Here is a 12,524-nt window from a genome sequence, read left to right on the forward strand (position 1 = left end):
CATTTTTTATTTAAGTGTAATTGTACTTAAATTCCTTACACTTATATTTGACCCAGGCTGTGCATTTATGGAAATTCATGATTGAGTAGCGTAGACCTTTCCCATTGTTTTTAACTGAAAACAAATCGCTTACAAATGACACAACCGTAGATGTGGTTTTATGTTTGGCTTTACCCAAATCCAAAAGCTTCTTGAAAAAAGCATAAAAATAGCGACGAAAACAGGAATGAAAAGGCACCAAAAATTGCGATTAAAAATCAACAAATGCCACAAAAGCCAACAAAAGAGAGTGACTAAAAAGTAACAACAAACAACAAATAGGCCTACGTGACGAAAAAAAAAGCAAGAAAGCAAGAAAAAAATGACTTAAGAGCAAAAAGTGACTAAAGAGCAACAAAAATGTAGCGAAACCATGACAAAAAGCAAGAAAAAGAAAAAAAGAAAAAAAAACACAACAAAAAAGAAAGCAAAAAATGCTTCAAGAATGTGACAAAAACTTGGCGAAAATGTGTCAAAAAATTTCAAATCAAAACGTTTGTAGGCCTTAGCTTTCAAATGAGGCACTACAACACAGTCGAGAAGCTTTTTGGAAACTGGAGAAAATGTGCGGGAGTTAAGAGGTTAATTGATTAATTCCTATAGTAAATTATGGCAATAATACTTAGATTTTTACATTCAGTCAAGTCCAAGCACATCATGGCCTCGCACTGCATTGCATTGCTGCACAAACAGGGGTCTTTTTTCACCATCCTTTCAGTCTAAATGAGAAAAGAGAATGGGGTGAGCGGAGAACTAATCCACAGTGCACACAGAGCCCTTTCATGAGAGTGGTGGGAGAGACTTTTTATTTGTCCATTCCTATCATGGAGAAAGTGGGTTTCAAGCTCGACTAGGCCCGAGCTGGAAGATTAGATGAAACCAGAGTGTTTTAAACCTCTTCTGTGGACCTGGATTAGAGTCCGCTGCAGTCCCCCTCGGGTCTCTCCGAAATGAAACAATAAAGAGTGCAGGTATTGGATCAGTGAGAGGGACGCCTTGGTCTGGAGACATGGGTAAAACTAAACTCCTCAGCACAATGTGTATACTTTTAACATCCCTTTCCCATTAACTTTAGTAACACTTGTGTCATGTTTGCCAGCATAAAGGAGAATAATGAATCAAGTAAAGACACATGCATACACTACATCATTATTGAAGTGCAGAGTGCATTACATTTCACCCAAAAATAGAATGCATAGATGACACTAATTCAGGAAATGTGCATCTTCTCTGTGAGATGCCTTAACCTTCACAGTATACCTTGGCCATAGCCTCTCAGAATGTTCTGCAGTGTGGCTTTAAAGAGGGTAATTCATGATGACAACTTAAAATAATATTAATTTACTACAGTCACCACAGATTAAAACATAAAAGGTGTATCCTTATCGTCACAACCGTTTGGTGTTTTGGTCTGAAAACCCATTAACTAATTTTACTAATGGGACGACCAAAACTCTATGCCTGTGCCATGAAGCTGCAGTGAGGTTACCAATTAGTCCAAATGCATGTGCCTTTGACACTCATCCCACTGCAGGAGGTGGTGCATGCCCCCTACCCCTATGCCATCTCATCACCATCATATTCATCAAATATTCTCACTGTCTCCGCTTACCGAGGGGCAAGGAGGCAAGACGGGACAGCGCCAGGGGTGCACTTGTGAGCCAGTGGACTCCTTGTCGGTCCGCGGAGGAGAGGAGGTGACAGACGGAGCAACGTGACGGTCTTACGGAACAGTATTCTGTGTCATGCAACCAACACAGCAGGAGTAAGGACATCCCCGGAATCCCACTTTTGGTCCAGCCGCTCAGCCGAAGGGGCAGACAGGTCGCTTTACAGCTCATCACCAAATTAGAAAGGCTGCTGGCGGGTCAGACGGAGCAGCCAAAACCACAAAGGGGTCAAAATAGAAAGGAGATGTAGCATACAGTCTGCAGGCACCCGGTCATAAAAAGTGCCTCTCATGATGTAATAAAGGCCTGTGTGTGGGGAGGCAAGAAGATAAGAGCGAGGAGGTGGGGGAGAGGAGGACAATGATTCAAATACACATGACAGCAATAGAATTTTGATAACAATATTAAAGTGTATACTATTGTTTTCAAGGAGTAGATGGCAATAAGATGTTATGTTACAATGGTATTAACATCTAAGAACCTCAAAACATTTTCTAAACATTGGATAAATAAAAAGGCACAAACACACACATTTACATGTCTACAGACCATAGTTCTTTTTAATTAATTTGTATACTTTTAATGACTGGAGATTTGAGACTATGTGACTAAATGTATTGCAAAAAGCACTGTTCATACTTTCCTATTCTGCTCCAACAGGAGATATCACTACTGGGAGTAATGTTTAGAACAGGTTTCAAGTATAAGTCACTGAGGGTTTTATGTTTTTCTTGGGCTACTTTGCAGGTGTTAATGAAGAGATCTCAGTGAAGGTGCAGAGTGACTGGCTGGCCTGTTACATTTTAGGAGTAGAACAAAACAATGATTCAGTACGCAGTGGAAAGCGAGAAAGCAGATGCACATTCACTATCTCGAGCAGTAAGACATCCTCCCTGAATGAACCAAGGAGGGAGGCACGCTGAGGTTTAAAGTTTATATTGCTATCAGCTCTACTTCAAACTTCCCTCTCAATCTAAGGCCGTTTCTCATGGTTAGGTTAACACCCGGCAAGTTGTTATCTGACCTCGGCTGTAACTCCCCAAAGCATAAGAGTGAATACATGCCACTCACATTTGCACACACTGCTACACTTTTTGGGCCTGTTAAAGTTTTGAGATTTAAAGTCTGAATTCAAACATAAACCTAATTTTAATAAATTAGTACAAATGTAATTTTTTTTTATTATTCGTGGCATGTACATTAGTCATTATACAATGCCCTACAACAGCAAAAAGCTTTCCGCCCCAAATGAAACAATGATAAAGACAGGCTAAAAATGTCTTGGTACACAAACTCTAGACAAGTTATTCGAGACACATGCCTCCACTTTGAGCAAACTCCTCCGTGTACAGTAATGACCAGTCTTCATTCTGCCGCTGCGCCATTCGTCATATGGGATGACATTAAGGCCAAAGGTGACTGGGTGAAGACTAATTACTGAGCTGGTTATATATACATACTGTCTGTGACAGTGACGCTCCTGTTTTAGATGTCTGAAAAAGTTTGTTTTAGTAACACTAGACAGAGGTAAAAGAGTTTTAATTTTAGCTCTACTCTTATGTGCTCAATGAAGCCTCTCAGTTTGGCTCCTTACAGCGACAGTGCATACATGCATAGTTAGTGCATACAGCAGGGCTTAAGTTGCAGACACACCCATCCATGCACATTCCCACCTGCCCCCACTCATATGTAAAACATACCACGCGAGCCGTCTTTCATCATATCACTGACCAACAAATAAACACGCGGCGGCATAACTGTGCGCTCCACAGGCTATAGGCTTACAATGCACACAGCATGCAATGTCAGGGGCTTGAGTCCGCACCAACACACAGAGGTTTTATGGGCCAAACAGGAAAGACACAATCAATCAGAGGCACCGACAGCACCCGCTGGGTGAGCCATGTGCTCCACATAACATGCCCATCTCAGCATCAGCACTCTGAGTGGGGTTTCAGCAGGACATGTTCACAGATAGGACATCAGACTCTGTGTGTCTAACTCCAGCAGCTTCATCGTACATTAAGATTTGTTTTTACTTTTACACATCAGCGGACCTCTCAAGCATATAGTCTGCATAAAATGTATTTTGACTTCTGATGCAATTAAGGAAATAATCAGATTTGCCTCATAATCTGTTGCTTGTTTATGTTTGGGATCATGGTTGTTGTCCATTTCAGCAACTATGGGTTTTCGGCAGTTTATACAAGCCCAAAACAAGCGGCTCTTCTGTGCAAGACATGCAGAACTCATATATTCTTTCACTCACAAAGGAAGCCCCTAGAAGAAGAACTTTATTTGTAAAGCCCCTTTCACAGACATATTGTAGTCACAAAGTGCTTTACATGAGACAACTCACCACACTTGATGGTGTTCAGTTTCCCATGGAGGAGACTGACAGAATCGCTGTTGCGACTGGACACATCTGACCACCATCATTCATCCCGGCCTATTGTACATGTTTTTAGTGGTAGGGGAAACGGGAGTACCCAGAGGAAACCTACGCAGATACAGGGAGAACATGCAAACTCCATACAGAAAGGCCCGAACCCGGGGCCTACCGCTCACCTGGACTCACTTAATTTATAACCAATTTGTCACATCAAGAATTTTCCACTTAAATACTGAATTACTTTTTGGCCAAACATTCTCCCATTGTTTCATGTAGGAAAAGCTATAATGTAGTTTAATTAATAAACCTTTTTTCTATAAGTTGAACTGTATGGATTGATGGTCACACATTGCCCTTCAAATCAACATCATACTTCCTTGAGGCCATTGGCAAACCAATCCTTTTCAAAGCTGATCAAACACTCTGCTTTGACAGGAATGACATCAGGCTGTGATAGTTTATAATTGTGCTGATAATATAGGATTACATAGTGTTTCAGTGCTGACATACAAATGATGTCATCTGGTTGCATCCAATGTGATCAACTGCATTAAATGTAGGAGGTGCCAACAAGGCAATCTTCACATAATTACAGAGCATGATATTTTGCCAAGTTCAATTCTAAACGGCAGACTGTTTTGTCCCGTGGTTTTGGCAGGCGCGGAAAAATGCCAACAGTCTCTCTTTGTTGTGCCCCAATATGAAAAAGTAAGTCTATAAATCGTTGTGCAGCTTCCAGAAGTAATAAGCCGGCTTCCTGTGTGGCATAAAACCTGCCCAAATGATTTAAGAGCTGAGGCTGCCACTTATGATTGCTCATTTAGCAATATGTGGGGAGTCCAACCACAAATAATAAAGGTGCGCACCTCTTTGCCTTTAAACCCAGGCGATGCCGTGCTACACAGATCTGTGGTCAGTCTAGATAAGCCGAAATGTACCCCTGCTCCATCTAAGTCAAAACAGAGCAGATAAAGTCAGTGGCAGCCATGTGCACTGAGTTTAGGTCTTTCCTGGGGGTATCCTGTTCTTATCAGAAGTTAGATAACAACTTTTCACAGGCCCTCACCACTCCTGGGCAATAAACGTCTCTCAGCTTCTTAAATGAGCTGACCGCTGTTCGACCAAGCTGCTAAAACACAAAAAAAAAAAGAGAACTCAGAGAAAATGCCAGTTTGTAACAATTGCAAAATGAAACATAAAACAGACCAGTAAGGTGACAGCTATCCTTGAAATTCCTACAGCCTGAGGGAGCTTTGGTCATAATCCCATATCAAGGTTTCGTATGACCTTGTTTTAAGTGGTCTGGACAAAACAATACAAGTTTTCATTCCTCATTTACAAGTGCCGACCATTACGATCATGCATTGAGCTGATTGACTTGAACTTGGGAGGCCAGACGAGGTTGAGAGTGGTCAAATCCAGCAGACGAGCTTTTAGACTCACCCGGGCTTATAGGTTTTGAGTGGCCTTTACGTACGTAAGCCCTCCCCAGTCTGTGCATCTTGTCGAGGCCCTGAAGGCACCTCTGGTTGACAGCTCTTGAGCCTGAAACTGGCAGTACAACAGAGCATTCATAATTGGCCCCTATTCATTTCTCAGGGATAATCCTGACCATGGTTTAGTCTTTTTGTTGGTAGCGTCAGTTTCGCTAATGTTTACACAAGCCTTGTATTGGTATCTCCTTCTCCGGAGGCTTTCACCCCGGTGCAGATATGTGCGCCTGTGTGTTTTAGGTTGTGCCCCCTCAGCCTGGCTCAGGACCTGAAGTGACAAAGGCCTATGAATGTCTGACTCAGACGACTGTCAGCCTTCAATGGGCCGGATTAAGTTGGGAGCGCAGATTCGAGCGCACCCTGACATGTTGACATGTTCTACTAAGTGCATTTCAAGGTGGATTTAGCCTGTTTGCTCCATTGTGCAGGACATGAGAGGCACAATTGCTAAATGGAGGTGGGTATTTCTGCATCGGGGAGGGCAGTGTCTGGGTTAGGCCTGACACTGTCATCTCTCTCAGGGTGAGTGCGGCTGCTGTGGATCTTGAGGAGGTTCAGGGGTTTCGGAGGGCCCTGTCCTTAACCAAACAAACACACTGGAATTTGTGCCATTGTTGGTACACAGGGCTGAGTGACGGGGCTAAACAGCAGGACCGCCTGTCAGCAGAGACGACTCTGGGTCAAAGTGTGACCACCCTTGTGACACCACTAGCACCGAAGATGAGCATGTAAAAGTATATGGGGGTGACAAGGGGTGAGAACCTCTGGGTACCTCACGATTCGATACGCGATACATGGCTTACAATAATGATTATCTCATGATACGCCCATAACGCGATAATCGATATGTTAGACAAAAAAAAACCTACAATACATCACGATTGAAAAAAAAAACATGCAACTTTAAAACTTTATTTTAACATAATACATAGAATTCATCATTTATATTTCTTTTCATGTGCTTTGTATCCCTTTCTGTGTCGATAAATGATCCCTGACTTGCACACTGAAAATGGGTCTATAGATCTGTCATTTACATTTAAATAAACAAGAAACCACAGTCCTATTTCAAAAGGCATAAATCAATCCCAAATTAATGTTCTTTATAAATACAAAAAAATATCATTAAAGAAATGTATTTGTGTGACCGTGTTTGGTTCAGGTGCTTAAAACTGTAGTGCTGCCCCCTGCTGTGCGGACTGTATTCTTGATCATTATTGGCCTCTATTGACTGTGAAAACAGTGGAGCACTGCTGCCTGATTAATATGCATGATGTAGCTTATTAATATGCACAACATCATCAAAAGCATCGATATCGCATCGTCCTGCAAAATATCACAATATATCGGAAAATCGATATATTGTCACGCTCCATTATTGACAAATGTATGAAAACTATAAAAATACACCATTTTAGCAAAAACATCACTTTAAAAACCATCAGTGACATAAATACTTTAATACTTTAACAGTGATAGTCATCTTATTTTACAGAGACATTGTCAACGATCATAATTACAATACCTTTACAAAAATAATAGTTGTAGCCAGTGGACATCAGACCTGCACTCCCCAGTTTTGGGCTTTAGTGAAGGTCATCATAAACTGGCCAACCTGAAAGATAAACCCTGACCCCCAGCAGGTCTCAGCTTCGACACATGAGTTCAGAGTCCAGAGTGTCAACAACAACAGGAAAGTCATTTTGCACGCATTTGTCAATATAAAAAATGACCATTTCTTTTTCCGAATGTACACTGTGTGTTTAAAATAACAGAGTAGCTGAGCGAAAGCTGAAAGGAAATGGAGGGTTTAAAGCAAACAGACATTACAGTTAGACCAATGGGCTGAATGACTTCCCTCATGTTGCTGTGGGCCACTCTGGGGTCTCTGAAGTGGCTCGTTAAGCACAGGAACACCGACTCAATTACCACGGGCAAACATGGTGCTGTGTGGCTGCACCGGTTGGCTCTGTCCATCCTACCGCACCCCCCCCTTCAGCGTGCGGTTCAGCCCCTGCCGAGCTGCGCCGCTGCATGTGAGCCCTCCGTGCTCAGAGTGATAGAGTCAAGCTGTTCCTGCTGAGTGGAGGTCAGGGTCCTTCAGTCAGCACCTCGGCCTGAACACAGCACACAGGAATCCCCCCCCCCCTCCTGCCACCCTACGTCCCTCCCCAACGCCAAAACTCAGACCCAGCTCTCTCTCTCTGCTCCGATCCAAATAAACCTGCGAGTTTGTTCATCTCCATCTCCTGGCACTCTGTCACTCCCCTCATCAAACCCATTAATCACACTGGACAGATTAGACTTCAAATAAAAATAAACGATTCCCACAAGCCACTCCGCTCCACCAATTCTTGTGGAAACCCACGTATTGACAGCTCCAACGCTCCTTCACCGAGAAAACCGACAATTGGTTGAAGATGTTCTGTGCAGCGTGCCAAACTGGCAGCCACTGTTCCTGCTTTATTGATGTAAACAAATCGCCTTATCTCTGACTGGAATGACTCTTTAAGGCCGGCCTTAACACACAGCAGGTAGCCCTTATCATTTTGGCTCACATGAAGTCCTCCGCCATCAAGAGACAGAGCATATTTTTAAGGGATTATGGGGATTAAATGTGAAACCTGTAAATATTTGAGCGCTATATTCAGAAAAGACTGTGCAGAGAGACTGTGGGAGGAACTGGAAGGCAAGAGTGCCATCTTTAGGTGAAAGGGAGTAGTGTAGCCGAGACTCTGCAGTCAGTAGGTCAGCATTGCAGTCTCCTCTTGGCGTCAGCTGAATACCGTGGTGCCCTGGAAAGGAGCAGTGCATGTTGGGAAAAAGGGCTCTGTGGTTTGCTGGACTCATAGTGGACCTAAACAATGTGGGGTTCCCTGAGTTGGCCGGGCTGGCTGACTGACAGGAGCCCGCTCTGTTTGTGTGTGTCCATGGGAAATGGGGCGGTGTCGCTGAGCCAAAGGCCCTGGGGCCATCCATCAGTGTCAGGGGGCTGTGGAGGTGAGGGGGTGTGTGGTATGTGTCACCTCAAGACTAATGGACAGGATGTACAGCCAGAGAAACAACAATATTTGCAGAATATATATTCAGAGAAATGTTTGGGCCCAGCCTACGTTACCTCTATGATTTCAACAAACCCTTGAACACGGGCTGTAATCCTGATGAGCCTGTTTATATAGGACACTCCGTCTGAGGCCAAAGCTAAACTGAAGCATGCCGATGGCCTTTAGTGCATAAATACATAACTTACATGCTTCGGCGATAACCATTTTCATAGGTATGCCTGTATGATGTGCCATTGACAATATTAGTGTGGCCAAGAGTATGGAGCGATTTCAGAGAGGGAGAGAGAGCCGGCACTAAGACTTCCCCGCAGTGAGGATCCCTGCGCGCTTACGGGCCGAGGGGGCTTAACCTCAGCAGCCTGTGACTGTGGCGTCCAGCCCTGACCGCTTAGTGATGTGGACCTTGGTCATCTCCTCCGCACAAGTTGGATGGATGCCAACCGTATTCAAGAGGTCAGAGTACGTCGCACCACATCTGAAGCATACACGCAGCCTTTTAGTTTCAGAGTAGCCTGATAAAATAAATTATTAATTCACTTGACTTACTGGAAACCCAGAGCGAAGCCTTGTGTAACTTCTCCTGCATTTGGTCCTGTAAAGTGCAACCCAATAATCTTCTGGTTCCCACTGCTTTCACACACAACCTGGAAGTAATAAAATGACGCTTTGGTTCCCATTTCATACATGAGATAATAATTACCGTTAGATTAAGATTCCCACCATTTAATATTAGATAGAATTACATCATTTTCAAGACATAAATGAATCTCTTTTCCCCCACCTGAACCGAGCACATTTTCTCCAGTTTGTCATTACCCGAATCTAAACGTTTCTTGAAAAAAGCATAAAAATAGCGACAAAAAATATCAATCAATCAATCAACTTTTATTTCTAAAGCGCTTTACAACAATCAAAGTTGACCAAAGTGCTTTACACAATGAAAAATACTATTTAAAAAGGCATACAATATAATAAAATAAAGACCATTATCACATTCACAAAAAAGAGCCAAAAGCCAAATGCCTTTTTTTAAACAGGTGAGTCTTTAGTTTTGCTTTGAAATATGGCAAGAAAAGCCACACAAAAAAAGCCACAAAAGAGGAAAAAACGCAAAAGAGCAGGAAAAAAAAGTGATGAAAAAACAATGGAAAAAGTAAAAAAAATGTGACGACAACATGGCAACGATGCAAGGATAAAGATCCGTTTAGATCCGTTTTGTTGGTCTTAGCTTTCAGATGAGACATTACACTGGCCTACAGCTCTCCAGTCAAGAAACATTTAGATTTGGGTAAGGTCAGCGGAACTGGAGAAAATGTGGTTAAAAAAATCCATACTATGTACAGTACGTACCTTATGAAAAGCAACAACACATACCTTTAGGTAACACTGGCTGGCATCACGCTCAGCTACTGTGAATTCCAGAGGTTTGTAGAAGGCATGATAGACCTAGACAGAGTGATGATAAAAGCATTTTATTACTTATTCTTATTTGACCACTTTGGCAATCACGTATTCATAAAAACAGACTTTTGTTAACGGAGATGACGATCACATTTGAGTTGTATTTTAGCAGCATTACAATGACAATGCCGGCCCAGCACCTTTTCAGCCGAGCTTCAAAGTAGGTAAAATTCAAGGATAAATTCTAAAACATCTTCTTGGCTCTGGATAGTGACAGGTTTTGAACATTTTACAGGAGATACGAGTGTAAGTTTGCATTATTCGACAGCCAGCGTGCCGACACAAGTTGGTTGGGCCGCGCAGCTGTTGGGGGGCCGGAGCTGCCGCGTCCTCTCTGATCTAAGCGCGCCTGTCATCGCCCCATACACGCCTCAATCAGGCCTCCTGCTCAGCCGCCACTCACAGGCGCAGCCCCACCTCGGCTCCAAAACCGATTATCAGGCCCGGCGCGCAGGTGTCGGCGAGTGTTTGGAGCGTTGTTCGGATACACAGGCACGTTACGTATGTGTCTCGAAACGTGTGTTGATGGGTGCAATGCGTTTTGTATGATGGAGACGGTAACAGCTCGGTCCACGGTGTACATGCAGAATGGAACTTAAGTGGAATATTCATAACTCCCTTTCCGGCTGTGCAATTAATCAAAAGCTGAGGTTTATTAAAAATATCTATCTCGCCCAATGTCCAACCAAGGGGACACATGGGGCTACTTGGGCATTTAGAAAATACATCAGATTAAAAAATTAAGTAAAGATGAGTAGTATTTCAACATTACTGTCAAAGGAAAGTCAGCAAAAGGTTTGAATTATTCCATTGTTATTTTGAGTTCAGTTGGCCACTTTGTGAACATTTGGTCGGTCCGGATCCTTGAAGTGGGAGGTAGCTGGAGTATAAAAGAAAGACTCGAGAGGAGGGAATCACTGAGCTAGTCGATGTAGTAAAATATTGTATTTGCTTCTAAAATGACAATGAAAACAAACAATCAAAATCAATATCGATCAATATGACAAAAAGATTTCTCATGAAGTGTTTAAAAGCCCAGACAATTCCCGCCAAAGCTTAAAGGCCCTAAACCTGATTATTTGATTGCAAACACTGCAAAAGGAAACCACTAAATGAAAATGTTATTTGTGGTCCAAACTCAAACATTTGTAGCATCCAAAGTTTATAAGCACCTTTCACAACTTACAGCGTCACTTTTCAGGGTGTGGTTCACAAAAATGCTGGAAAAATAGCCTGAGAGTTCATGGAATTGATACAATTGTTTCATAATTAGAGGCACAGTGTTCTCCCCACAAATGTTTGAGTTTACAATATAATAAAGGAGGACAAAACCCATTTACCCAGGTATAGTGCCTTTAAAGCAGTACAAAGTAACTTGTTTACCTTAATAAATCCTTTTCGTAGTCCCTCTGGGGGTAATACAAGTGTTAATGGGATGATTGGGGGGGTCTTTCATCTCCCCTGGTGGCTCTGGCCAGAAAACCACACTTGCAGCTTTCCCTGCTCCGACCCGGAGGCCCAATACACACTAATGGAATCACGAAGAAGACGCTAACAGGCTAGCGGGCAAAGCTAACTACAGACTAGCGCCACTTAAACAGTATTTACAGCAAAGTTTGAGTGAAAATTTTTTATCTCCATTGTGTAATTGGATGTACAATATCCCTCTTCCCCTTTCTCTTTTCTGTCAGCGTAGTATTTACTCTCACAGACAATTAATGAGTAAAAAAACATAACATGCTACGACACCTGCAGTGGCGATTATGGCCTCTAGGGGCATGAGTTACTTAGCACTGCTTTAAAGTATATTTCGTAATCATCTGTCACCAGTAATAAAGGTTTTTGAATAATTTAATCTAAAATGTGCGGGTTAAATAAGCTCGATTTAACAATTACCTCTATGCCGTCTTTTCCATATCTCCTCTCAGCCTCTTCCTCAGCTAAACCCACACAGGCGTACTCCAGCGGAGTGAACACTGTGGTCGGAACCTGGGGGTCAAAAGAACATTTTAATTGAAGCGTTTACATTTCTGTTATTAGTTTGCTTTAAATATATTTAATCGTACAGTAAAATTATGCCTGTTAAAGAGGGGGTAATATGCTTTTTTCAATCACATAGCACCAGTCTAGGAGGCGTCTCCAGGAGGTGGGGGCGTTCCTAGGAGGACTCAGGCAAACCTATCCCTAAAATGGCTGCCATCAGAGTTTTTACAGATTACTCAAAAATACGTGAATGTGCCAAGGCAACACTTCAGGCATGTTTTTAATGAGGGAATGACATAATAACATGATGTAAAGCTTGAAAAAGTCGATTTTGCATAATACCCCCCCTTTAAATATATAATAGATATATTTAGATAGCTATAGATATTTTTTATGGGACTATTTTTTTCTATACTGAACT

General features: G+C 42.5%; 1 protein-coding gene across 2 annotated transcripts in view; it reads right to left on the minus strand.

Moving 5' to 3' along the window:
* Positions 1-12,524, minus strand: part of txnrd2.2 (thioredoxin reductase 2, tandem duplicate 2) — a 375,099-nt gene that overhangs the window by 349,051 nt on the left and 13,524 nt on the right. Inside the window, exons 14-17 of one of the 2 annotated variants that reach the window (XR_013793468.1) lie at positions 12,017-12,109; positions 10,034-10,105; positions 9,206-9,303; positions 7,785-9,134 (exon numbers count right to left, since the gene is read on the minus strand). Coding sequence is in view for 1 of the 2 variants with exons in the window: in XM_079568055.1 (XP_079424181.1) it covers positions 9,011-9,134; positions 9,206-9,303; positions 10,034-10,105; positions 12,017-12,109 (387 nt within the window). In the remaining variant the exon portion in view is untranslated. Of the gene's footprint in view, positions 1-7,047; positions 9,135-9,205; positions 9,304-10,033; positions 10,106-12,016; positions 12,110-12,524 lie in introns of those variants that run through there. The other variant, XM_079568055.1, reaches the window with a different exon arrangement.

This window comes from Gobius niger, assembly GCF_951799975.1.
Source record: "Gobius niger genome assembly, chromosome: 1".
NCBI classification, from domain to species: domain Eukaryota; kingdom Metazoa; phylum Chordata; class Actinopteri; order Gobiiformes; family Gobiidae; genus Gobius; species Gobius niger.